Raw genomic sequence first — 27,886 nt, forward strand, 5'->3', positions numbered from 1 at the left:
AAGAAATGGAAATCATCACAAGTGTAGTTATGCTGAAGAAAGTGTTGAACTAATGAGGCTTCCTTAATTTTACCATAAATCCGAGAGTGATGTTCCAAGATTCAGGTCTTCACTGGCCAAGACGTAGCTCCAATATATACCAACTGACAAGTACACGCTTATCAAATAGATCTCATTTCTGGTGGCACAATTTGTAAATCCAGTAGATTTCAGAATAACTAAACTATTAGGAACAAGCAGTTCCCAAGTGACCTACTAGCAGATTTGAAATTACTTGTGGTCTCTTAAAATCACTATGGACTAAACAATCCTTCAAATTACGGGTCCTGGAGAATCACAGCCAGCAATATTAGACACAATACCCCAGTACCTGTTTATAATCTGGCAGATCACCATTGTCTGAGGCATATATTCAAAAGAACATGTAATGCGTCTCTGTGGTGTTCTTTTTCTGGAGACAAGTAAGTCCCGCCTGTCATGTGCATCTGGTCTCACTCTAGCTCTATGAATGATATGACTAGGATAGCCTCTGTTTCTCAGAGCAGTCTCTAACTCCCTCACCTCACTTTAGTACAACTCGGGAATAGAGGAATTCCTCTTCCTCCATAAAAATTGGCCAAAAGGTAGATTTTGTTTGAGGTTGTAGGGGTGAGGTGATTTGAAATGTAGCAAGGTGTTGTGGTCAGTGTCCTTTTTATATAAGGAAACAGATAAACAGTTCCCACCCAACAGAACACGTAACTAAAGTGTACAAAAAAAGGAACGGATTCAGGGCTAGTCTTGGCCTAGAACACCAAAGAGTAGGGTGGTTGATTAATCCAGGCCAAAAAGTATGGAAACACCAAAACGATATCATCAATGAAGCGACAATAGAACACCAGATCTGATGCAAAAGGATTACTGGTACCGTATGAAAGGGAATGTGCAGAATCTGCCATAAATAAACTGGCTATAGATGGAGCCATGGGACTACCCATATCAGGGATTCTATGGACTTCATTCAACAGATTTAATTCTTTTGGGAACTGTTTATCTGCTTCCTTATACAAAAAGGACACTAAGCGCAACACCTTGTGGTATATACTGGAACTATGTCCGAATGTTGAGCAACTGTTGATTTTATGGGTGGATTCTTCTGCTATCAAGATTCAAATATATGAATGTTCATTAAGAAAAATATTGCTCCTGTTATTTTCATGATTGTTGAGATTTCTAACTGTGTAATGGTGGCCCTTGTGATACTATCTTAGGATCTCTGATGTGCCACACCACCTCCACCACAGATGTCCAGAGAGTAAAGCAGAAGCTTCTAGGCCAACCAGGGTCAGGTGACTCAATGAGCCAATAGGGTTCCATTAGGTTCTATAAAGCTGCTGATACCAGCCTGACTCCTGGCTTCTTCATACACCATCTGCTGGTCTCCAGTGGTGGAAACCAAAGGTATGGAGCTACCAAGACTAGCAAATGCTTTAACTCTCAAAAATTAGAACTTTCCCCTCAACTTAGAAACTACCATCACTTGATATCTAAGCAAAAATTTCAAAAGAACTACCCAAACTAAGAATAAAGCCTATCAACATGATTCCCCACACAGACGCACCCTTCCATAATGTGAATTTAAAATAAAAAAAATCTTCTTTTTTTTAGTGTTGTGCTTGTGGTGTGTTTTTAAATCGTACAGAGGTATATTTTTAGGGTAGTTCACACAGAATGAGATTCAGCCCTTAAATTTAGCTTTAAAAGCTTTGTTCTCATAAATCTGTTAATCACAAATGACCATGATATGAGAAATACAGCAAGAATTTAGATATTAAGCACTGAAGTATGTTAAAGACCATGCTGCATTAGACCGTGATGAAAAATGGCACGTTGCTGCACTCACTCCATGTTAATATATACACTATGCTATCTGTATCAGATTTGGTGGGCTGTGAACTGAAGTGGTAAATTGGTTAACGTTAATGTCGTTTTTATTTTTATTTTAAATTAGAGATGGTGGGACAGCAAGAAACACATTTACTACATTGTATGGTTATAGAAGATTTTTTTTTTAGTATGCAGTTGACTTGATTTTGCTGACACATGCTTTGATTTAATTTCCATCACGTCCCTAAGCCATATATTTACTTAGGGGGAAATACTGTTCATATCTTTTATAGTAAGATTCAGTCTCTGGGATGAACCTTGGACAAGGTTGTCTAAGGATAGATTGCCCTGATTCGTGCTTTAACTCCACCTCCTTTTCCTTCCCTCCAATGGAGGGGAATGATTGGTCAGCTCCAAACAAATTGGTTCACCTAGCTCAGTATTATCTACATCAACTGGCAGCAGGTCTCCAGAGCTTCAGGCAGGGAGCTTTTCTTAGCCTTATCTGGGGATGCCAAGGATTGACTTGGGACCTTCTGTATGGAAGGCAGATGCTCTTCCATTGAGCTACAGCTCTTCCCAGTGGTAAGAGATAAGGAACCTATGGCCCTCAAGATGCAGTTGGACTTCAAGCCCCCTCAGACCCATCCTGCATGGTCAGTGGCAAGAGATGATGCAACCTCGAGTCCAACAACATTGTTTAATGCAGTGCTGCATTCAGTGAGTAGTTCTACGAGTAGAACAGTGAGATATATATAAAATGTAAATAAATAGGTGTGTGACTTCTATGAATGCTGAATTTCAGATGGTGCAGGCTGTGTTTACCAGTGCCTTATCATCACTTTAGCAGCACATGGTCTAAAGCTCATGGAACTCAAACCACAAGGGGATGGGGAACCTGTGGCTCTCCATATATTGGACTCCAATTCCCATCAGGCCCAGCCAATGGTCAGGGATGATGGGAGTTGTAGTCCAACATAATCTGGAAGGTCACAAGTTTCCTATCCCCATGTTAATCAGTCCCTCAAGATATATATTTTCTAAAAGTACAAAGAATGGAACCTTTTTTTCTGCTGTGCAAGCAATGCACATATTTCAAGCTAATAGCCACTCTGCACCAGTTCAACACTTCTGAAAATGAATATCCATATTGAGTAACATCTACCAATGGCATTTGTCAAACAAAGCGAAAGAAATCAATTTAACAAGCTGTATTTCGTTAGCTGTTAACACAAAAAGGGACTATAGTATCTAAGTTATACAGAATGATTTTTTTAATATAATTCTCTCTAGGGATTCTCAAAGAACTTAAGCTTTTCTTTTCTTTTCTTTCTTTTCTTTCTTGAAAAGGTATGTATAAGAATACTTTGTGTTAAAAATAGAGAGCCTGCTAGAAATACCCACGACTGCATGATGTAAAATTTCCAATTTGTCCATGTCTGCCAGGTAACATTAAAGCAAACTCATTGCATTCGTAAGTTTTAATTTAGTGCGGCCATTACTTCTCATGCTCACAGTGTGTGAATAACTCCTGAAGGGCAGAAAATGATGATTTGCAAAAAGTATTTAAAGGAAGCATGGTGAAAGGCAACTTACTCAGGCCACCTAATGATTAAAGTGGAGGGTGTTTCCTGTCGACAGTCCTAGGTAAAGGGACCCCTCACCGTTAAGTCCGGTCACAAATGACTCTGGGGTTGCGGCGCTCATCTCGCTTTATTGGCTGAGGGAGCCGACATACAGCTTCCGGGTCATGTGGCCAGCATGACTAAGCCGCTTCTGGCGAACCAGAGCAGCGCACAGAAACGCAGTTTACCTTCCCGCCGGAGTGGTACCTTTTTATCTACTTGCACTTTGATTTGCTTTTGAACTGCTAGGTTGGCAGGAGCAGGGACTGAGCAATGGGAGCTCACCCCATCACAGGGATTCAAATCACTGACCTTCTGATTGGCAAGCCCTAGGCTCTGTGGTTTAACCCACAGCGCCACCCGCGACAGGCCTAAGAGCTACAAATTTGCTGAACACTTCACTGACTTCTCTCTCTTTTTAAAAAGAGAGAGGGAAATACTTGAATGGTTATATATATAGGCTGTAAATGTGACAATCCTTTTTAAAAATCATTTTGAAGAAAGAGAGAGAATCATCTGGGTAATGGTCAGAAGAGGGGAGGGAAGCCCCTGCATCTAAACAGAGACCTTTCTGATCCACAGATCATTTTATGGACCAGCTTGAGTTTCTGCAAATCTGCTGTTTCTAAGCACTCGTTCAGATGGCAGGCAGCCATTGCATAAGAAGAGCCTGCTGGATCAGAGTAAAGACCCAGCTAGGACAGCATCCTGTGCACAAACCAACCAACCATACAGCAGCAACAGTATATCCAGGACAGGTCCATCTTGAGAGTCCATCTTGAGCTTCTAGGTCAATCAACCCCACCTTTTGACTTTACCACCCTGAAGGATTTAGTATCATCCACCAACTGGGCCACTCACTGCTCATCCCTAACTGTAGGTCATTTAGAAAGCAAGAAGTTAGAAAGCAGTGGTCCTAATACTGGTCCATGGACTTTTTATTAGAACTGTCCATTTACTTCCACTCTCTGCTTCCATTCTTTAAACAGCTACTGATTCATGAATGTTTGGAATATTTGCTGGGTACTTTATCAAAGGCTTTTTGAATATCTAAGTATACTGTCTGTTGCCCTTGTGGTATATTACCCTTGTGGACTTACCTCCTGGGATTTAGCTCCTGTCATACAATGCCCTTGCTCAGCTATAGCTGATGCTTTCATAAATTCAATAAGTAAATGGGTGAAATCTACATATTGTGGCCAGCAAGTGGGCACTTATGGTGTTTACGATTACCCTTTCCTTGAGCCTGCTGTGGGAATCTTCACATAGCCTAAAACTGATCTAAGGTAAGATTCATCACAAGCTTATTCACATAGGGGAAGAGCAAAGAACAAGAAGCTATAAATTGTGGGGAAGGAAATGAGGGGGAATGGAGACGTTGTCGTAGACAAAAGGAAACCACAAGATGTACCACGATACACCTAGTTACATCCTGGTGCATGGCATCACAAAGGTCACATGACCTAGTGGAAGTTATTTTGGAGAATAACAAGCGTAAGCTCTCTGCAAATCCAGGATGCTGACCAAACATCTAGGTTTTAGTATGTAAAGACTCCAATAAGGTCTTCAGGTTAATGGCAATTGCTATATTTGGTGCACAGGAGATGGAGTTAAGTGTGGCGCTGAGTCACTATCTTAGACTGAGACTCAGGAGCTTTGGCCAGGAGTGCTAGCAAAACTCTTCCTGTGCACATAAGAACCCTTTCTGTGTAGTTTGTTTTTATTTTATTTTTTTATTTACTTTACTTTATATTTACTTTATTTTCCATTCTGCGTTCTTAAAAAACCAATCACGATATTTAATTCTTGAACTGAAACCATCTAGGTCACATGAACCTGAATAAATACTTAAAGTAGGGTTGCCATACGTCCGGGTTTTCCCGGACATTACTAGGATTTCAAAGGTGGAATTGATGTCTTGGGGGCACTTTGTCCTCGATCTTTTGTTATAAAAAGCTCAACAACTTTGGGAGTGTCTTGAGGTTAAGTAGATAAAGAGCCAGTGTTCATTTTTTTTAAAAAAAATAATATTTATTAGAGTTTCAAAAAAGTTACAAAAATGAGAAAAAGAAAAAAAAGAAAAAAGAGAGCAGAAAATACAAAATACAGAAAAGTATAAACAATTAAAAACATATCCATCTTTCCATGTCTTATCTTTCATTTACTTGTTTCCCTGACCTCCTCACACCTCCCTTTTTTGTATTCTAGTTCAATTAAGTATTTCAGCAAATCCTTTCCGCTTGGTTTTTATCCTAATAATTTATCTTAGTGTACTATAATTTTACATTCTCGTTTCACCAAAGGTAAAAATCAATTTTTACCTAATCTTTTATATCATTTCTCCTAAAACCACATTGCTTCATTCCAACATCCTTCTAGCATTCCTGGATCTTACAATGTTTCTGTAAATAAATTTTAAATTTTTTCCAATCTTCTTCCACCAACTCTTCACCTTGGTCTCGGATTCTGCCAGTCATCTCCACCAGTTCCCTATAGTCCATTACTTTCATCTGCCATTCTTCCCGCGTGGGTAAATCTTGTGTCTTCCAGTATTTTGCGATGAGTATTCTTGCTGCTGTTGTTGCATACATAGAAAAAGTTCTGTCCTTCTTTGGCACCAATTGGCCGACCATGCCCAGGAGAAAGGCCTCTGGTTTCTTCTGGAAGGTATATTTAAGCACCTTTTTCATTTCATTATAGATCATCTCCCAGAAGGTCTTAATCCTTGGGCACGTCCACCAAACGTGAAAGAATGTACCTTCAGTCTCTTTACATTTCCAATATTTATTATCGGGCAAATGATAGATTTTTGCAAGCTTGACTGGTGTTATATACCACCTGTATATCATTTTCATTATATTCTCTCTTAAGGCATTACATGCCGTAAACTTAGTACCTGTGGTCCATAACTGTTCCCAGTCAGCCATCATAATGTTATGTCCAACATCCTGAGCCCATTTAATCATAGCTGATTTCACCGTTTCATCCTGAGTATTCCATTTCAACAGCAAGTTATACATTCTTGACAAATTCTTAGTTTTAGGATCTAACAATTCTGTTTCCAAATTTGATTTCTCCACCTGAAACCCAATTTTCTTATCCAAATTATAAACCTCCATTATTTGATAATAATGAAGCCAATCCCGTACTTTGTTTTTTAGTTTTTCAAAACTCTGCAGCTTTAATCTGTCTCCTTCTTGTTCCAATATCTCCCAATATTTCGGCCAATTGGCCTCCATCAGTGTTCAAATTTAACACCCCAGAACAAAAAAAATCCTACACTAAGAGATGGAATGTTGTTATTCTAGAGGGAGGGCTCACCCTGTTTCTAAAGAGCCCTCTAGAAAATCATTTTTTACTTAAGTTTTTGCCTACTCCAATGATTCCCCAGTGCTAGGATGGAATTTACCTAGGAAATCCAGGAGCTATGAGGATTTGTGAAGCAGATGGCAGTGGAAATCGAGCTCCTAACCAAGAACTGGTGAGGAGCACAATACAAATTACAGAAGTTCCAATATACTAATAAAAAGATATTTTCATTGAAAAAATATGGGGCACTATTTTTCAAAGCAAGAAATACCAGAGGGGAGGAAATACAAAATGTGAACAGAGCCTCTGTGCCTATATCAGACTAACACTTACATCAATGGACTCATGTGATGCTGTATTTGAGAACCTTGCTGAAATTAGGTCGATGTGGAGGCTTCAGTGTGGTGTCTCCAAAATTGCACAACTGCTGAAAAGATCTACTCCATCCAATGATGCACTCTTAAAGTGGACTCGGCAGCATTAGACAACCTTTACTTTCCTCACCTCACAACCTGAGCGATTTTTGAGCCATTGCTGTGCAAAGCCACTTCCAACCTCAGGTGGAGGTGGTGTTGCGGGCTTCACGCCCCCAACAGGCGCGCGGAGGCTGGCTCCCAGCGCAATCTGGGGATTCCTCGGCCACGTCGGTTTTGGCGGTTAGGCATTGGTATGGGTATTGTTATGTAGATGTATGGGGGGGGGAGTGCCATCACCTTCCCCGGATTTTGAAGGGTAGTCCAGTAAAGGACTCCGGGGGGGTGTGGCCCCGTCCGAAGCCTATGGAGGTCAGGGCCCAAGGCATGCCCCTGAGCAGTGACCCCGGAGGAGTGCCTAGTTGATGTGCATCAGCAGGGCTCCCGCTGCTGGTGTTAACCCTTTCCGGACTTCAAGCAAGCAGGCTGAAGCCAGTTAGTCGATAGGACCAATGCCTAAGCCAATACCGCTCATCTCCTGTAACCAATAAAGTTGTGGCCAATTTCAGCCCATTAACCTAACATAATGGTGTCATGTGTCTTTATTCCTATTGGTGGGAGGCAGGAACTCGCCATGCAAATTGAAGAGCTGGTTATAGTTCAAATCAGCTGAATATGCAGGGAACACATTATTTAGTACCAGAGGGCTTTACTGTACTTCTAAATGAAAACAAACTTGAAAACACACAGATTTTTTTCCCTGGCAGGGTCCACTTCTATGCATGCACATGAAAACACAATTGTTTTGCATGCTTATATTTGCAATATATCAGAGGAGGAAAGCAATTGCCTTTGCGATGAAAGCTCATTTTCTCCTTCTGTGCTCCCTGTTTTAATGAGAGGACAGCAGTGATAAACAGACTCTCTAGGTGGAGGAGATTTACTATAAAATTCAAGCCTATTTATCACATAGAGTGTGGTCATGGCAGAGGGTTCGTGGTCTGTCATTACATGCTGATTCCAGTTCTTGGGATACTTAATGCAAAATTGGTTCTCTCATTCATTCTATTCAGCTTGTGCAAACATTTCTGTACCTAATGTGAGAAGTGGGACAAATTTAGTTCAGTTCACATTTAGAGGCAAACCTATCCATTTGGCACTTTTTGAAACACTATGTTCAGCCTTCCTTCCAAATTTGCACTGCTCTGAATTTTGTAGTGCAGTTCTCCAGCCAAGTAACTTGTAGAAAAATGCATGTACTAGGATAAATTGTGTATAAAAACGAACATGTTTGTGAATATAACATACAAATATGCATTATGTTACGGGAAATCACTTGCAATAATTTGTAAATTGGGAGAAAAATACAATAAGATGATGAATAATTTCCATGGGGGACTTAATAAATAAATCAATAGTTGGGTATACAGTGGTACCTCGGGTTAAGAACTTAATTCGTTCTGGAGGTCCGTTCTTAACCTGAAACTGTTCTTAACCTGAGGTACCACTTTAGCTAATGGGGTCTCCCACTGCCACCGTGCCGCCGCCGCACGGTTTCTATTCTCATCTTGAAGCAAAGTTCTTAACCTGAGGTACTATTTCTGGGTTAGCGGAGTCTGTAACCTGAAGCGTCTGTAACCTGAAGCATCTGTAACCCGAGGTACCACTGTATAACACTCAGAAGAAGAGTGTGGGGAAAGAGGAAAGTAAGAAATGCATTCCATTATTTTAAAATGTATACGATGGATTGAACAAAGTATAAGCAAACAGTGGTCCTCTTCATCTCAGAAACTGAAACTGTGGAATTTCACTACACAGATATCTATTTACTGTAGGAGTATTTTCTGAAACACGTGAAAATCATGGATTACTTTTGCATGGTGTTGGCAGCTTGTGTGAGCCAAAGTAGCACATTAGACAAAGTGTTGGGCTTAAGACCTTGATGTGAGTCTCATATGTCAAGCAGCAGGCTGGCTGCCTAAGTCTCGCTTAGCCGCTGTTTTCAACAGCAAAACATTATTTTGATCATTACTCAATACATTCTTAATAAATTTTCACAAAATGAAGGAAATGATGCGACAAATAAATATTATATTCATTGGGACAAACAAAAATCTTCAAAGTCCAGAGAGATCACTATAGCAGATTCCCACCCCACCCGCTTCCTAGTAGAGTCCTGAAAGTGTTGCAACTTAACTTGGGAATCCCACTTAATATGCTTGCATCCACCTTTACAGTCTCCTTTTCTTAGCAGTAAATATGTTGCAAGGCACCATAAACAGTGCCTGGGCAGCATCACAGCATTTGTAACTCAACTTAGGGCTCTACTTGCCAGGGATATGTGCAAGGAGCATAGCTCAGTGCTAGAGCCTTGTGTGCTGAAGGTCGCAGGTTCGATCCCTGGCGTGTCTAGGCAGGATTGGGAATGCCCCCATCTGAAATCCTGGAGAGCTTCTGCCAGTCAGAGTAGTCTATATTAAGCTAGATGGGCCATTGTCTCAGTATAAGGCAGCTTCCTGTATTCCTATGATATGTGCCTCTTGTAATTTCCAGTCTGTCAACAGAAAGTTCTAGGACTTCTTATATTCAGCCCAGCTGTGTTTGCTTCATTGCACAACTGACTTGCCATTAATTCCTTGTTTAATTATGCTTAGCGGAATTTTGACTTTTGCCCTGTAGTTTTAATTGTTGGATGCAGCAAAACACACACGTTTTCTTTCCTGCTTCCTTCTGCCTTTTTGTGGATGCAGAAAGCAGCTGGGCTAGTTCCATGTGACTGCAAATAATTAAGAGCACGTCAAAACACACCAATTAATCTCAAAGAAGAATCTCGGCGGCTGTTGTGTTTATGGGGCATCCCCCTCCCTCCCGTATCCATTTCTAAGCTGCCCTGCATCCTATTTAATCTAGTTATTTTTCCTTTTACTGAAGATGCTCCTTGCACAAACACATGGAGTCTCTTGTTTTAAAATGCATGGCACTTCATCATGGTTTTGCAACGGTTTGGAGCAAATAATGTTGTTCTGTAGATGCTGGATCCTATGCTAATGAGAAGACAAATGGCCTGCACTGGAATAGCAAGAAGTCTGTGATAGGAGAAAAAAATATTATTAAAGAATGTTGTCTCTTTCTTGTAGAGAAAAGGCAAAAACAGGCTTACCGTAAATAGCAGGCAAGAAAACATTAAGCTATCCTAAACTTTCCCCTTTTGACTACTTTTCTAAAAGTCCAAAACTGAGCACAAAATTTCACCTATGGTTGGTCCGAACAGAACTACATCATCACATCAGCAGTGATTATGGCCTTTGTTGCAATAACGTAATGCAATGCATGCACAGAGTTTAGTTAGGACCACACCATATGCATAGAACGTTGCTTTAAACTAAATGAGAGTATTGGTCCATCTATCTAGTTAGACTAGATTCCTCCTTTCTTGTTCCAACTGGCATTGGGAACTGAGTGCTTTTAATGAAGGGGCTGGTGCTGTGCTGTTTTTATTGTGATGATTTGTGTGGCTTTAACAGAATTTCACATGTGAAACTATATGTGTATATAAATATATAGTTTTAATTCTATTAATGTTTAATTTTTTAAAGATTGTTCCTTCCCCCCCCCATGTTTTTTAGCTGTTCTTATTTTTATTTGTAAGCCACCTTGAGTCCCCTTTGATGGCAGTATATAAATAAATATATAATCATAATAATAATGCATATAAAATAGCTTTAAAAAGTTTGATGCAAATTTGACTTCCTTCAGAGGCAACCTGTAATCTACAGAGGCTGAAGAGAGGAGGGGAAGATCAAATGACTGAAGTAAGCATGGGACGCGGGTGGTGCTGTGGTCTAAACCACTGAGCCTCTTGGGCTTGCAGATCAGAAGGTCGGAGGTTCAAATCCCCGCGATGGGGTGAGCTCCTGTTGCTCTGTCCCAGCTTCTGCCAACCTAGCAGTTTGAAAGCTTGCCAGTGCAAGTAAACAAATAGATACCGCTGTGGTGGGAAGATAAATGGCGTTTCCGTGCACTCTGGTTTCCGTCACGGTGTTCCATTGTGCCAGAAGTGGTTTAGTCATGCTGGCCACATGACCCAGAAAGCTGTCTGTGGACAAATGCTGGCTCACTTGGCCTGAAAGCAAGATGAGTGTCACAATCCCATAGTTGCCTTTGACTGGACTTAACTGTCCAGGGGTCCTTTACCTTTTTTTTTTTTACCTTTCACTTCACCGCAAACATGATGGTGGCATTCTCCCATATTATCTGACAGAGGTCATGTTTGAGTCCACGGAATGTCCACTGCTGCCTGAGCAAAACACAGACGATCAGGGCCATAGTCATTTTGTTTGTAGCCCAGTGTACTAACACACCAGAGCCAGATATCATTTCTAGTTGGGAATGTGGAGAAACTGCTCCAATAACTAAACATCAGCTGGGCCTGGAAGTCCTGGAAGCACATCCTTGAGGCTCTTGCTCCTCCCTCCATAAGCCAGGAAGGTAAGGGAGCATGACAGTAATTGAATGCATAGAGAGGCTGGAGTAGAATAACTATGTCAAATGCCGCCACTGTTGACGTATTGGGCACCTTTGCAATTTGGCTCAGGTTGCAACACAGACAGGCGGCCTGTCCCCCTCCTTGGAAGTGTTGGGCCGCAGAGTTTTAAATGCATAATTAATGTGGCAATGAAGCACACACTATCTATACTATTAAAATTTATCGTGGTATTACTTGCAAAAATGAATTCCTAACAAGTTGTGGCCTGAGCTGTAAAAAAATTAAAGGTTTTTTTTCCGCCCCTTCCCTGCAACCGGCTCTATAATAGAAAGCACAGTGTAATTTATCTCAATATTATTTTATTAGCACTTTTTAATTGCTCTGGCAGATAAGTAGCAGTGGCTATTATCTTAGCAAAACATTTGTATTAATAATGTCACATCAGTTGCGGGGATTGCTGTAGAATATTTCACCCATATTAACAGTCGCTTCGAGACTCAAAGCCTATTTTTCCTGCGTGACAAGTATTAAAGAGAGGGCTGTAATAATATGCCTTTGCTGTCAGGCTTCCTTGACAGAAATAATACACATTTATCAAGTGTCGCTGCAAAAAAATAAAATAAAAATGCATGTACATTACAAATTCCCAAATTATCAGATTCTTTTTTTCCTCGGTCACAATTTATATCCCCGATTGACACAATCATTTAACATGGAACAAATCGCCATAAGGAGGCTTTTCCTTGGCATTCTTAGATGGTCAGACTTATTTTACAACCTTTCCCCTTTCATCACATAGATTTGGATACAGATACTGTACAGAAATGGATGGTGTGCTGGCATTCAGCTGCAGCCACAATTTAGTATTGATGATGATGATGATGATGATGATATTTGATTTGTTCTTTCTCCCTCTGTGTATGCATTTGTGTATCTTTCTATTAGAGTGTGATGGGGGGGGCGCTCACCTGACCTCCGGTCAGTTACCGTACTACTGCTTCCTGGGAGGCAGAAGGGGAGAGGGGAGGTGGCAGTGAGGTCAACATGGTGCTAACCATGTTTGGTTTAACAATCCTTCTCCCCAGGGAAGGAGCCAGCAGTGATGGAGGGGGAGATGATGGTGTTGGATGAACAGATCTGGTCTATTTTATGTTCTCTGTTCATAGGAGTAATCCTAAATTAGCTTTTACCTGATTGTTTTTATTGCTATTATGGATATTTAACCTTGCTTGGGGAGGGGCTATATTATACTACTGTATTTTATTATATTTTATTGCTTTCTAATTTTTGTTGTTAGCTTGGTGGAAAATCAAGATACAAATTTAACCAATACAGTAAGCAAATAAATACATAGAAAAAATATTATTTTTATTTAGTACTAACATATCCAGCAACTTCTAGAAAATCACAGCTTTCCCTCTGGCATGGATGCTAATCCTGAACTATTTCTTGGGCTTTAGACTGCAGGGGATTTTCATTACAATACTGAAATTCATAGCAGAATATGCCTGGGCAAGTGCACATTCTAACTTGAATACCTCTACCAAGCTCGGAACATAAAATTGTGAGGCTCAGATTCAAAATCCTATTGGACCACAAAGCAAGTTAGAGACTGGATATTTCTTCTAATTGTGGATTAGACATTGTTGCTTTAAAGCAGAGCTGTGGAACCTACGGCCCACCAGATGCTGTTGAACTCCAACACCTATCAGCCCCAGTCAGCATGGCCAATGGTCAGGGATGGATGGGAGATGTAGTCCCAACATCTGGTGGGCCACAGGTTCACCAGCCCTGCTTTAGAGTATCGACTCCGGGGTGTGGGGCAGGATTTGTGGAAGTCCTCCCAATGGAACGAACAAGCAAAGAGAAAGAACAGATAGGCATAGCAAGTGACATTAAGGAGACTTTATACAAATAATTGCACTGGAAAGTGAAGAGTGGTTCTTTCACAAGATAACGAGACAGGAACATGCATAAATGCATTATTTATATTGAACATATGATTGGTAGAGCAGTTATGTGCTACTCTGCAACTTCAATCCGATGATCTAATTTGTCTCTGCTGTTCCAATGCTATTTCAAATGCTATATATTCTGCTGCATGGTGTCTTTTTTTCAGGGAACAGTGAAATTTGTTATAAGATAGATAAACTCAGGTTGCACTTCTGCAGGACTCTTGGCACAAGGCCTAATCACTGCAGGAGAGTGTCAGAGATTAAACACGCAAGCACCATTTATGGGCAAATCAATTACCATTGGGGGGAAAGCTCCCACTGGTGCCACTGGAAGCCATTTTCGCCCTAGGGCTAATGGCTACATCTCTGAGGCTGGAGCTAGACAGAGCTACCATCAGAAACAGGCTGCCATTTTTCTCCTTCCCTGTCCCTGCGCAATGTTTAGGGATAGTGTACACATAATGCAACATCACTGTGTTGTGACTTTCCACATTCACATGGAGATGTGTGTGTGTTATAGAATGGATAGGAAAACCAGCACATGTGGAGCATCAGAGGACAAACGTGCCAGTGCCAGGCTTTTGGGTAGGAATAGGATGCCTTTAGTAAGCCTACTTTTCCTGCAGTTGCTGCTGCTCATTTGCTTGCCAGACCTTTGGACCGCCAATTGGCATGGTTGCTCAGAGCAAAAGGGCAAGGCAAGTGGAAGCTTCTACCTTCCTGTCATTGCTCACTTCCATAGTGTGTGTGACAATAAAAAAGATGAGGAGGAGCAGGTCAGGGAGCTCCATGGATTAGCAATGATTGTTGAGTTGTAGACCTCAGCAGGCACACAAGAATGAACCCCCACACTGGTCCTGTGGAACATTACGGGGAAGGAGTGGGAGGGATGAGAGCTGAAATTTTGGCCCTCATCTGTTGCTGTGTCTAGTTTTTGCCTTGGATATAACAAATCCTTCAGGTTTCACTTCTAGTTTCACCTGAAGGAGCGTCTCCACTCCCATTGTTCAGTCCGGACACTGAGGTCCAGCTCCAAGCGCCTTCTGGTGTTTCCCTCACTGAAAGAAGTGAGGTTACAGGGAACCAGGCAGAGGGCCTTCTCAGCAGTGATGCCCACCCTGAGGAATGGCCTCCCATCAGATGTCAAGAACAACACAACTTTTAGAAGACATCTGAAGGCAACCCTATATTGGGAAGTTTTTAATGTTTGACATTTTATTAAGTTTTTATATGTGCTGGAAGCTGCCCAGAGTGGCTGGGGAAACCCAGTCAGATGGGCAGAGTATAAATATTATTATTATTATTATTATTATTATTATTATTATTATTACTTGTGAAAGCAAATTACATAGCTTAACTATGTGCGGTGTGAAGAAGCACTTTTTACCATTGTCCTGTGGAAAGGTGGGCAGCCAGCATGCTTTCAAACACAGAAGCAAAGGGAATGCTGAGCCTGACTCAAAGCTAAAGCTCACAAACATTACAGCCCACTTCACAAAACTTGACTCACTCACATCCAGACACATCCATCACATTAGAAAAGAGAGGCAAAATTATGGTTAATAAAGGAAGGCACTTGTCTGTGCTTTGATTTTTTAGAACAAAGTTTATTAGTGGTCCATTGAAATTAACAGCAACTCTCAAGTAGGTTATTTAGGGGAAATGTTACAGAACTGCTGTCTGAATATTTGACATGGAAGCTGGAATAGTAAATACAGGAAGAAGGAAGGACAAGGCAAACAAAAGAAGGAAGCAATACAAAAGTGGTGATTGCGGGTAGGAAGAGATGGCAGAGAGATGGTAAGAATCACTTCCTGAAGATACAAGAAGAATGGGATCATTTAACACCCATCCTAAAACACCTACATTGACTCCCAGTACATTTCCAAGCTCAATTCAAAGTGTTGGTGCTGACCTTTAAAGTCCTAAATGGCCTCAGCCCAGTATACCTGAAGGGGCATCTACACCCCCATCGTTCAGCCTGGACACTGAGGTCCAGCTCCAAGGGCCTTCTGGTGGCTCCCTCATTGAGGGAACTGAAGTTACAGGAAACCAGGAAGAGGACCTTCTTGGTAGTGGTGCCCACCTTTTGGAACGGGCTCCTGTCAGATGTCAAAGCGATAAACAATTATGTGATATTCCGTAGACATCTGAAGGCAATCCTGTATCAGGAAGCTTTTAATGTTTGATGTTTTGTTTTGTTGTGTTCTTTTATATTCTGTTGGATGTGTGGGATACAATAGGGTTTAGCAGCTCTAGACCTACAGCCTGAGGCAAACAAGAGCTGTACAAGAGATGAATAGGCACCTCTTGGGCACCTCCTATACGTCTGAGAAAGGTGGATGGCTTCCTGATGGATTCTGCTCTTGTTATTTTAATCCAGGCATAGGCAAACTCGGCCCTCCAGGTGCTTTGAGACTACAATTCCCATCATCCCTGACCACTGGTCCTGCTAGTTAGGGATCATGGGAATTGTAGGCCAAAAACATATGGAGGACCGAGTTTGCCTATGCCTGTTTTAATCCAAGTCTTTCTGAAGAGGTTTCTGTTGACTCAAAGGATGCCGAATATCCATTAGATAGTACAATTTGTCTGAGGTGTCGATCTTACAGTTTAGAGTCAAGTTGACATAAGCAGTGCACTAAACTCTGAATGGAGGAATCGGATCAATGTCTGGTTCCACTATAACAATGTGGCGTTTACTTCTCCTCTGCTGAAGATTTGCTCCCAATTGCCACAACACATCCATATGAGAGTTAATTTGGTCCCTGTGAAAAGAATTTCCATTGGATAGTACAGTTCATCTGAGGTGTTGACAGTCAAGTTGGCATAAGCAATGGACTTTATGCACAATAAGGGTCAGTGATTGGTTCAGGTGTAATAACGTGGCGTTTACGTTTCTGCTGCTGAAGATGCGCTCCCGATTCCCTTAACAGATCCATGTAAGAGTTAATGTGGTCCCTGTAATCAGAATTTCTTTGTCAGACTCCTGCAAAAGGTTTAGCATGGAAACATTTGCTTTTCTCCCCTACAGCCCCAGGCAAACCCTCAAAATCTCCTCCAGAGGGTTGTGGGACCCTCTAGAGCACATGTTGTGAGTGCAGAAGGAAAGGAGAGGAAGTGGAAGTCCCATAGCATGAATGCAGCACTGTTCATGCAGTGTTGGATACAACCTGTGATCTGCATAAGACTAACCCACGCTCATTGGTCCATCTACCTCAGTACTGTCAAGACTGACTGGCTGCAATTTTCCGGGGGTTTCAGACTGTCGCCTTGCCCTGACCCACCTGGAGATGCCAAGGATTGAACCTTGGCTCTTTCGCATCCAAAGCACATGCTCTACCATTGAGCTACGTTCCTTTCCTTTGTACATGCACAAGTCTAGAGCAAGTGGGATGGCTTGAGCCTGTGGGATAGCTCCGTTTGTAGAGCATGAAACTCTTAAGCTAAGGGCCGTGGGTTCAAGCTCCACCTTGGGCAAAAAGATTCCTTGCATTGCAGAGGGTTAGACTAGATGACTCTTGTGGTCCCTTCCAACTCTATCTATCGATCTATCTATCAATCTATCATCTATATCATCTATCTATATATATATCAATCTATCATCTATATCTATCATCTATCTATCTATCTATCATCTATCTATATCTACCATCTATCTATCAAGTCTAAGGAACACACAGAGAGAATTGTAAGCTGGCTCACCTAGGCCAATGATGTCAGCAGTAACTCACAAACGATGCAAATTTCTTTCAGGCATTTTATATCCTGCCTTTGAATTTAAGATGCACTTCACTGAATGCAGTAGGTTCAGAGATTCCTTCACATAGACTGAATTTCACACACATGCAAATTACCTGGCTGTATCGGTACCAAATGTGACAGATCCCAAATCCATGTAGTACTGTGCTGACGTCCTCAGCGATGTCCAGTATTCGCTGGCCTGGTGAGAAAAGATGATTAACACCAGAAGCAACAACCCACCCTCAGGAATCAGATTCCCCCCCTCCTCCAGGAATGGGAAAGCAGTTAACGGCCCCCTCCCACAACTTTGCTGCTACAATCAATTCACAGCCTGCTCTGCCCACAAGTGTGTTTCCCTGGGGGTGGTGGGGATAACCCAACACTCAACAGAAACACTGGATTACATGGCAGAATTGTCATTCACTTCACTCACTCACACACCAGTAATATTAGCATAGCAATGCTAAAGTACTTGCATTCTTAATGTAACCAACCCTTTCTCAACCATGATACCGCATGCATTATGGATACCGTCCCTTTGCCCATTAACAATAAGTCCCAGAGTTCTGAGATCCAGATCTCAAACAATATTAACGGACAAACTAAAAACCCACGTATGAGAGTGTCGAACAGACAAGAAAATCAGTACCTCTCAATCCACCTGGTATAGTTTCATTATACATGTAACATCAATAGAACATGGTTTTAAGCCTCCCAGAACTCGTGGCAATTTGTGGAATAATACCTTTGTTTAAGAACTGAAATGACTTAAAAGTTAAATGTAATTAAATAGAGGTTAGGTGCTTTTGGGGGAGGGCATTTGGGGGCATTCACAATGTGAATAATGGACACACATTATTTGAGGGGCAAAGGTGGTGAGATCCTGCTATCAGGTTCCATCCCTGACCTACTGTGTTCATTAGATTCTGTCTGTAAAGGTCTGCCATGTCTGCATAGACCTGGGAGCCCTTGACAGGCATTCTAACAAGCTGAGGGGGGAATACTTCTCCCCCAGACCCATTCACATTTGACACCCACATTTCTGAACCCCTAAAAAGGGCTACTGCTGCCTTTTTTTTAGGCAGAGAAATCCACGCAGACCCACACCACCCATCAAATCTGCAAGTGAGCAATGCAAATCCTCTGCCCCCCCCCAAACCACACTGACCTTTTCTCAAAGCTCTACCATGAAATCTTAGAAAATTGTGAATACCTGTTCTGCCACGGTCATACCCCAGCCATTTTGGGGGCTAGCTGGATCCCAATAGCCTGAAAAAGGTACTTGTCTCCTAAGTCGTAAGAACTCATTGGCTTCTTCCTCGGAGACAAATGGTAGTCCCCAAATCCCTGAAATGGCAAAGGCACAGCAATCACAGTCATGGATTAACAGAACGTGCAGATTTCATACATACGGGCAGGAATTTAACATGGTGTCATGGTGATCATTCCATCAGCAAAAGTTGTCAGCTGTCCAGATACAAGAATTCCCCCTCTTCTCCCCACATGCTCTTTTCTGGAGACAGCAGGCAGAGGAGTGGGGGGGGGGGAGCCCTGTTGCACCAGCTGAAGTCCTTCCACTAGAGCAATGTTTCCTAAAGTTGGGTCTTCAGCTGTTTTTGGACTACAATTCCCATCATCCCTGACCACTGGTCTTGCTAGTTAGGGATGATGGGAATTGTAGTCCAAAAACAGCCGGAGACCCACGTTTGGGAAGCACTGCACAAGAGGGACTAGTTAGATGAATCTCTCCCATGATTAATGCACTGATTAATACTCTACATTAACGAAGCAGTTAGATTAGATTTCACAGTGATGTTTTAACATCAAACTTGGAAAAGCCAAGGCACTGAAAACCAGCACATTAAAGTGCACTAAGGGCAAATCACTGCAATGGAGTTGAGCGATTTAAACTGCCTGGATAGCTTCCAATGTGAATCTGCATGAAGGGCTCACCCATCCACTCAACCCATGCCCAGAAATCACAGCTCTGAGGGGCTTTCTGCTTGACCTGTGCTTTCCAGGCACGGGTCCAAGCAGTTTTCCTCCTGCCCCACCCGTTTCCCAGGGGAAACCCACTCTTTAGTGCTAAATCGGAGCAAACGTTAATCCAGAGAAAACTCGGAATTGCTGCTTGCTCCAATTGAGTGCTTAAGAGCAGTTTTCCAGTCAGGGGAAAGCAGCAGCAACAAGGGGAGATGTTGGTTAAGGCACATAAGTTGGTTAAGGGGAGGTGTTGGTTAAGGCATGAGAGCCAGTGTGGTATAGTGGTTAAGAGCGGTAGTCTTGTAATCTGGTGAACTGGGTTCGCGTCTCCGCTCCTCCACATGCAGCTGCTGGGTGACCTTGGGCCAGTCACACTTCTTTGAAGTCTCTCAGCCCCACTCACCTCACAGAGTGTTTGTTGTAGGGGAGGAAGAGAAAGGAGAATGTTACCCGCTTTGAGACTCCTGAAGGGGAGTGAAAGGCGGGATATCAAATCCAAACATGTATCCATACACAATGTATGCGTTCTGATATCAACACATGTAGAATTTTGCTCCCACATTTGTTTCTACCTACTCCATGTAACCCCAGGAGCATAGCAGGAAGCGAAGTCAACTGAATGAAGATGCTCTGCAGGATCTGTGCTGTGGGTTTGTGGAGATCCTAAGCCCATATCCATCCCCCATCCCCCTTGACTACTTCAAACTGCGGAACTGGCTCCGTTACAGGTGCTACACAATACTTGCTCCACACTTGTAAGAAATTGGTATTTTAGCGTGGCAGCATCTGTGCTTTCGAACTCCCTGCCTATTGAAATCAGACCAGCACCTTCACTGTACTCTTTCCTGAATCTGCTTGTTCAGGTATATCTATCCATGCGTTCTTTCCCCTTTTAGCCGCTGTTGACTTCAATTGTCTTTTGTATATTTTTAAATACCTGTTTTTATTGATAATTTTTAATGTTGTATGTTAGGTTTCTGTAAAATGCTCAGAGGCTTTCTCACAACCAAGCTGTACATACGTTCTGTGAAGCAAATAAACAAAAAAATGGACCCAGCTACAAGCATAATAATAATAATAAATTTTATTTATACCCCGCCCTCCCCGGCCAGAGCCGGGCTCAGGGCAGCTAACATCAATAAATTTTCAGTAAAAACATAATAATAAAAAATAAAAAATAAATAAAATACAGGTTAAAATGCAATTTAAAATGCAGAGAGGAAGAAAAACTTTTCTGTGTCCACTTTCTCCACGCCCGACATTGTTTTACATACCTGCAGCGTGTGTCCCCTTATTTGCCTCGTTTCTAAGCTAAACAGCCACAAATGTTGTATGCTGCCTCACAGGGACGTTCCTCCAGACCCTTGACCATTTGGGTTGCCCTGTTCTGCTCCTTTTCCAACATCCTCTTTGAGGTGTGGCACCCAGACGTGTACCCAGGGTTCCAAGTGCGGCTGCACCACCAATTTCTATAACAGAGTCATGACTTTGGCATGCTGTGTCTCGAATGGTGGTGGACTCTTCATCTTTACAGATTCTTAAGCAGAAGCTGGATGTCTACCTGGCAGGAATGCTAAAGCAGCAGATGTCCTGAATCACTGGGTAGGTGAGGCTGTATTAACTACTAAGAACCCTTCCCAACACTACCGTTCTAATGTTACTAAGTGCAACCTGCAAAAGAGCTCGGCAACACTTCTTCATTCTGACCACAGAAGTATTTCAATTAAAAGATAATGCTTTGCAGGCATTACAGGATGCCACCTGAAAATGAAATCTGCTTTTAAGTTCCTCTACGGCTCTTTTTCTACATGCTCTCTTATACTCTCCCATGGAAAGTGAATCTGGAGGACCGAAGGGCACTTCAGAGGCGTACCCAGGGAAGTTTTTAATGTTTGGTTTTTTATCGTGTTTTTAATATTTTGTTGGGAGCCACCCAGAGTGGCTGGGGAAACCCAGCCAGATGGGCAGGGTACAAATTTATAATCATTATTATTATTATTCGCTTAACTGTGAATTCCTTCACCGATCTTGGTCTATTCTTTTCAATCCAAAACTAGGGTTGATTAATCATTTCGATGCCAGAGCCTAAAAGCTTACCTGTGAGCAACACAGCACACGTAGCAACTTGAAGCATGGAGGCAGACATGGTGTATATTCTTCGACCTTTCCAGCAGAGTATATAACCCTCAAACCCAGGTATTTTATGTACTCGAGATCCCCTTCGCTTTATCAATCATTTACTATGTCCATCGGAAGAGTTCTGCAGGCAGAGGGCAGGGTCCACTGTTGCATTGACATGTTTCCCCGACCTCTTTCTAACCTTTGGACTTTTTACATGGAAGTTTTGATATAACTCAGACGTGTCCTCCCCCTCCCGAACTTACCCACTAAATTTTGAGTACCAGCTGCATTTTGGGGGCTGCATTATGAACTAGTGAAGTTACCTTACACTGCAAGAGTCCTGTCTATGGTTTGGGGCATGCACTTAAGACCACTAAATAATCAAATATTCTGTGTATGTCCAATAAGATCTTCAACTGTGAGTTCAGTTCCCCAAAGCCTGCCAGAATGAAGCTGTGTTTCTCTGCAGCAAGGAGAGAGCCAGTCTAGCCTCCCTGTTTAGGGGAGTTTTTGATGTTTGATGCCTTATTGTGTTTATATTGGGAGCCGCCCAGTGGCTGGGGAAACCCAGCCAGATGGGTGGGGTACAAATAATAAATTATTATTATCCCTAACAAGAGAATAACAAAATCCGGGAGCACTGCAGCCACCAAGGAAGCAGAATTTTTGGACTTAAAAAAAAAAAAATGCAAATGCTTTTAAGTTGCTTGTTTGGAGAATGTTTCTGCTTATCGTGTTTTGCTTTTAAATTACGTATCTGTACGCCGCTTGGGGCTCCTTGCAGAGCGACGGTGGGATATAAAATTCCACAAATAAACAAACACGCCAGGACATTTGCTTTGTACATCCGCAGCTCCTCATTGGCCTCAAACAGGTGAATGCAGAGATAGAAAGACTGAATACCATCCCTCTCTCTCTTTTCCTTCCATTTTGGTATATTCATATATATGTAACTTCGGATTATTTCTTTGATTTGGGGGTTGCAGTTCCTGCAGGAGAAGGCTAGGAAAGGTCTCCCTCCTGTGGAAGGAAAACTCAGAAAGAGCAGGTAGGGGAAAGCGATCCTGGGCTCATGTCCTGCTTGCGCCCTTTCCAAGCGCATCTGCTTGGTCCGCGTGAAAACAAGGATGATGGATCAGCTTGGCCGTTGGCCTCAACCACCTGGGCTCTTCTGTTAAGCTAGGCTGGCTCCTCCTTAGCCCGAAGCCAGCCTCTCTCTCTCTCTCTCTGGGGCGTTTTCCGTGCTTTAGCCTCCTGCTGCCTCCTTGGCTTTCCCGATCGCCTTCAGCTTTATCACAAGGTGGTCTGAGCCGGAAGGGCGTCGCCACCCTCCTCCTTCCTAACCCCTAAGTCTCGCCTTGGGCCCTAAAGGTGCGTTGTCGCACGCTGGCCACAAGGGGGCGCCCTGCGACTGCGTCTGGGCCCGTGCGCTCCACGCCCCGCGACGATGGCCGACAATGCGCGTTACAGCGCTCTTTGCAGGGCAGGGTTGAGGCTAGAGTACCTGTATGCAAACTCGTAAGTGGAGCGACCTTTGCGTTTCCAGTTTCGTTTTATGCAGGCCAAATGCATTAGCTGTTGGCTTCACCAAGGCATGGGCAGGAGGGTGGGGGCAGGAGGGGGGTGGTCCAGCAGCTGCAAAGGAATTTTGCATTATCTATAGCGGGACATGCTTCTAAAATATAGGTCCAAATTTGGAGGGGTTTGCTTTTTTAAAAAAACAAAAAGGAAGAGTGAAAAAAACTCTCTAAAAGGGTAGAGGAGACCCTTTGGAAAAGCCACCGCCTTTCCCAGGTGGGATGCATGTTCTAAATGGCAGGAATGATGTGTATTTTTTGGCACTGAAACTTGTTCCATACTGAAATGAGGGCTGGGTCAAGAAAAAGTAAAAGGAAAGCACACTTAAAAATAATAATGAGGCAACGCCAACTTGATGCTCCAAAAATAAAAAGCATAGGTGGTGTACTGTGCCCTGGAGACTTTGGCTAAATTCAGTGTTTGTTTTATAAATGCTCTGTGCAAAGCATTTTGAGCACTTAGAAGAATAGGGAAGAGAGTTTTCTTCTTCATGAGCAAGAATCACCTTACTATCTTACCCTTCTGTTTTATTACAGCCAGTGCTTTTTTTCTGGGGGGGACGCATACCCCTAAACATTTTGTGAATCTAAGTTTGGCCTCATTGAGGGGCAGCATTTCAATATGAGTAGGAAAATGAGAGTACCCCTACACATTTTTTTAAAGAAAAAAACAACAACCAGTGATTACTGTACATCTAAATGGAAGCAGCATATCAAGTCAGAGCACTAGTCTACCTAGCTCAACATTTAACACATTGCCCGGCAGCACCTGTGTAGGATTTGGTGGCATCTCTCCCAACTCTACCTGCAGACAGATGGGATTGAACCGGTGGACCATATGCATGCAAGGCAAATGCTCTACCACTGAGCTACCCTCCTTCCCCTGAGAAGGGGACAAGTCTTGTGCATCCCAGCCAAGTTTTTAAAAGACATTTGAGCCACTAAGGGGGCTCTCTGGAGCTCTTTGTGTGTGTCTGCTTGGAGCTACCTTTCCACCAGGCTCGCTGTGTTTCAAGAGGACCATGTGAGAGCTCTTAGGAAGAGGGGAAGGTGCAACTGGGTGAAGCATGCAGCCAAATCCTAGGCCAGAGGTTGGGGAACCTGTGGCCACCCAGATGTTAGGCCGAAGCTCCCATGAGCCTCAGCCAGCCCACCCAGTTGTCAGGAGTTAGGAGCATTGTCGTCTCACAACTTCCAGAGCGCAGTCCCTTTCCCTAGGCTTTTACTGAGAAGAAAAGCCATCCTGAGCCCCACCTTTGCCTCCAAGTAAATGGGCACAGCCAGCCGGTCTGACTCTGAAACAGGCTCATTAGGGAGCAGAATCCCCTGATTTGCTCCAAGAGCGTATGAAGAAGTGAAGCAGTAGAATTGTGCAAAGGGTCCCCACAATAAAGGCAACATGGAGGGTAAGGATCCTGGAAAGGCCCGGCAGTAACTTCTACGCCCTGTTTCACCTTGTCCAAAGTCCCAGTGGCTGCACATCCTCCTTTAGAACAAAATTGCAGCCCAGTCCTGCTCATAAATAAATTGCAGTTGAGTATATCAGTGGAGGTTTCATGCACGTAAGCATGTACAGGGTCCCACAGGCCATGTGTGCACCATATTGTACCTTTAAAGCACATTCAAAAGCACATTATTTCCTCCAAAGAATTCTGGGCACTGTGGTTCGTTAAATGTTGCTGGGAATTGCAACTCGGTGACGGGTAAGCTGCTTGTGCCTCCCCGAATATGAATTCCCCTTGTTGAAAATGGTAGTTTCCAAACTCCCAAGACAACGTCCTTTCCCTCTTCCCAGCCCTCTTTGTCCAGTAGAGGTGAGCTCATAATAGGAGTCACCGGTCCAAAGATTTTGTCAGGTGTAGCAGGCTGCAGTCCTATACACATGCCCAAACATTCTTGGGAGCAAGTCCTGTTGAATTCAGGGGGAATTTGTTCTGAATAGACACCTATAGGATTGCACCGTTAACATACTAGAGCAAGGAAAACAAAGGCAGTGTGTACACATTACCGTTTATTCTGGTTCCAGCACAGTCCCATAGTGGCGGACACATGACATCTCCCATAGTCCATATCTATCTTCTAGTTCTTTGAGAAATGCTGCTGTTTGGGGCGTTTCTCCTCAAACCAGCTTCTGTCTGATTTGAAAACGTAAGTCTTGTGCACTTCACAGCTAAGATGAGGTGTGGACATTTGAAGGCAGCTGTTGCACATGCACACATGACAGCTTCGTTAATAGGAGTTCAGGGGAATTACACACATGGGGAAACGGAATGGAACATACATCAGGTGATGGCATCCTTGTCTTCTCTGTGGTGTGTTCAGCCAATGTGCAAGGAACACAGTTGGGGGGGGACCTCACTGTGTTTTAAGCCACTGGTGTATACATAGCCAAAGACCCTGTCTTGCAGCACCTTAAAGATCAACACATTTATTGCACTGAAGTTCTGTGTCTTTATTTATTGCATTACAAGATGACTCATAAAATAAATTCCCTCTGCTGTAGCTTCTGCTATAAATAAATATGTTAGTTTTTATGGGGCCACGTGGCTCTTTGTTCTTGTTCAATATATACAGCACCCATGCAGGGAAAGACTAAGGATGGATTTATTTTCCCACAGCAAAGAGCAGTTCCCACCAAGCAGAATAAAAAAAATCCCACATGCAGTCATTTCAGAACCAATTAAAATCGAATCTGATGTTACACATTGGTGCCCCTGAAGAGGTACAACAGCATCCCACAAATAACTCCTGCGATATGAGGTTCATAACCATTATTTATTGATTATCCCAATCGAGGCAAGCCAAGTTCACCATGCTGACATGTGTTTTATATATAAAGTGTTCGGGCAGGGCTGGCTTAAGAAAATGTCACCCTGAGCAAGGCTTCTGCCTATCAGTAGCATTTATATGCAGGTCGTCATAATGTTGGGGGGGGGGTGGCCTTGGCTGTTTTACAGCTCCCAGTGCAGTAACTACATGTTATTATTTCCTGTTTATATCTTCAGCCTTTTTCATGGGCCACAAAGTTACATTTAGAGGCTTCCATTAATCAAATTTGTTTTCAATGGTTTAATTTGTTCAAAATAATTTTGATGCAGTTCTGTAACTATGTAGCAGTTTTTGTCAATATATTGTGGTTGGGGTGGAAGGCCCAGTCCACAACATGCAGTGTGCTGGGCCCAGAAAAGCTTGTTGCACCCATAGCTCAGACTAAGCTGTGGCAGCAAGAGCCAAATTTCCCCCTCCCCACTGAAACGTGGCCTAGATGTTCATCTTTACATGGAAATTAGTACTGCAAATGCTAACATGCCACACCGGGTCCTAAGTCTGTCTGCCTTTCTTTTGGAAAGGGCCCTATAGCTCAGTGGCAGGACACATGCTTTGCATGCAGAAGTCCCAGATGCAATCCCTGGCATCTTCTGGTAGGGCTGGGAATGTCTCCAGGATGAAACTTTGGAGAGTCACTGTCAATCAGTGTAGACAATACAGAACTAGATGCATCACTGATCCGATACAGTACAAGGCATCTTCCAGTGTTGCTGTGTTCTTTCTGCCTCCTTGAAACTTGTGGAAAAGGGGAGTTGCTTGCACAACTTCGGCTGCAGGCCTAATATGTAATGGCCTGCCATTTGAATTCTATTTTTTTCCTTGTCGCTTGTGTGCAGACATTTGGTGACTCCAGACACAACCACAGAGTTGATTTCTGCCCAGCAATTTCTGCAGCCCTCTTCAGGTGTTATGACGTTCACTGTCTGGGAGGTGTTTCGCTTCCCAGTTTCACTCCCACCACAGACTTCCTATACTGAGCAGGTCAGGAAGGTCAGAAGGAGAATTGTAAGCACATTCAGCTGAATACACTTACAAACATTGGGAGCACTGTGGAGTCAGGTTCCCCAAACAAGAGGAAGCTGTGACATGCAGTCTGTGATGGCCCAGGGAGCGAGGCCTGCATGACAGTGTGTAAAACCTGGGCAAATCTGTATGGAAAACAAGAGACCCTTCATGAAACTGACAAAATGATATGCAGTCTGCGAGAGTTTATGCTACAACAAACCTGTTACATTGCAGTCACCAGTGGCGTAGCGTGGGTTGTCAGCACCCGGGGCAAGGCAAGTAATTTGCGCCCCCTAACCCATGGATTTGCGCCCCCTAACCCATGGATTTGCCCTAACCCCAGATGTTGCGCCCGGTGCGGCCGGCCCCCCCTGCACCCCCCACGCTACGCCACTGGCAGTCACCCATTGTCAAAATATAATATATAGATATATCTGGCAGTAACACTCTCGCAGCACAATCCTGTCTGTACTTTTTATCTGGGGGGGTCAGTCTTATTGAATTAAGTGGTGATTATCTCTTGAGTAAAGATTGGATTAAGACTCAAGTCACACTTGCTTGAATGTGAAGTCCTATCGAACCTCTGAGTAAATATCCATAGGACTGGGCTGCGTAAGGACTGCAGTCTCCTGTTATCGTGCGACCCGCTCAGGGAGAAGAATTGCTGTTACCTTTTGCATGCGCACCTTCCAGTTGTATTTCAAGTGTCAAGGTAGAAGGAACCCCCAGTCAAGCATTCTCTCCCCTGGCCTCAGTTTGACATTTCCACGATTTGAAGAGGAGGTGCTTTGTTCTCCTGCATGCCAAATAATGCTTAAGTGTTCGATTTGTTGCTGTTCCAGGTTCTCTCTTCTAAAACTCCCTTAATGCTTCTTTCTAGCACAACACACGACTTTTTATTTGGAGCCATCGCTGAACTGATTGACAATTCCCGGTAAATACTACTTTTAGGAACTAAATTTTATGCTGCTTA

At 43.0% G+C, this 27,886-nt stretch overlaps 2 protein-coding genes and 2 long non-coding RNA genes across 5 annotated transcripts in view; 2 read left to right on the forward strand and 2 right to left on the reverse strand.

The window, feature by feature from the left end:
- Nucleotides 1-12,041: 12,041 nt before the first annotated feature.
- LOC310761672 overlaps nt 12,042-27,886 on the reverse strand; it is a 51,582-nt gene continuing 35,737 nt past the window's right edge. For both annotated transcript variants that reach the window (XR_014547655.1, XR_014547656.1), the window contains exon 2: nt 12,042-12,637. This is a non-coding gene — a long non-coding RNA (uncharacterized lncRNA). The remainder of the gene's footprint in view (nt 12,638-27,886) is intronic.
- Nucleotides 15,241-22,794, reverse strand: LOC310761613 (uncharacterized protein C3orf85). The gene is made up of 4 exons (XM_083611791.1): nt 21,479-22,794; nt 18,612-18,745; nt 17,512-17,597; nt 15,241-16,615 (listed from the first exon to the last, which is right to left on the reverse strand). The coding sequence occupies exons 1-4, from the start codon at nt 21,525-21,527 to the stop codon at nt 16,498-16,500; spliced, it is 387 nt and encodes a 128-aa protein (XP_083467917.1). The 5' UTR covers nt 21,528-22,794; the 3' UTR covers nt 15,241-16,497.
- Nucleotides 19,887-21,622, forward strand: LOC310761677. The gene is made up of 2 exons (XR_014547661.1): nt 19,887-20,987; nt 21,439-21,622. It is a non-coding gene; the product is annotated as an uncharacterized lncRNA (long non-coding RNA).
- Nucleotides 22,900-27,886, forward strand: part of MORC1 (MORC family CW-type zinc finger 1) — a 45,935-nt gene continuing 40,948 nt past the window's right edge. Inside the window, 2 exon segments of the mRNA XM_083611518.1 lie at nt 22,900-23,020; nt 27,794-27,847. Of these exon segments, the coding sequence (XP_083467644.1) occupies nt 22,950-23,020; nt 27,794-27,847 (125 nt within the window). The 5' untranslated portion in view covers nt 22,900-22,949.

Source organism: Podarcis filfolensis, assembly GCF_964270895.1.
Source record: "Podarcis filfolensis genome assembly, chromosome: 4".
Classification (NCBI taxonomy): Eukaryota; Metazoa; Chordata; class Lepidosauria; order Squamata; family Lacertidae; genus Podarcis; species Podarcis filfolensis.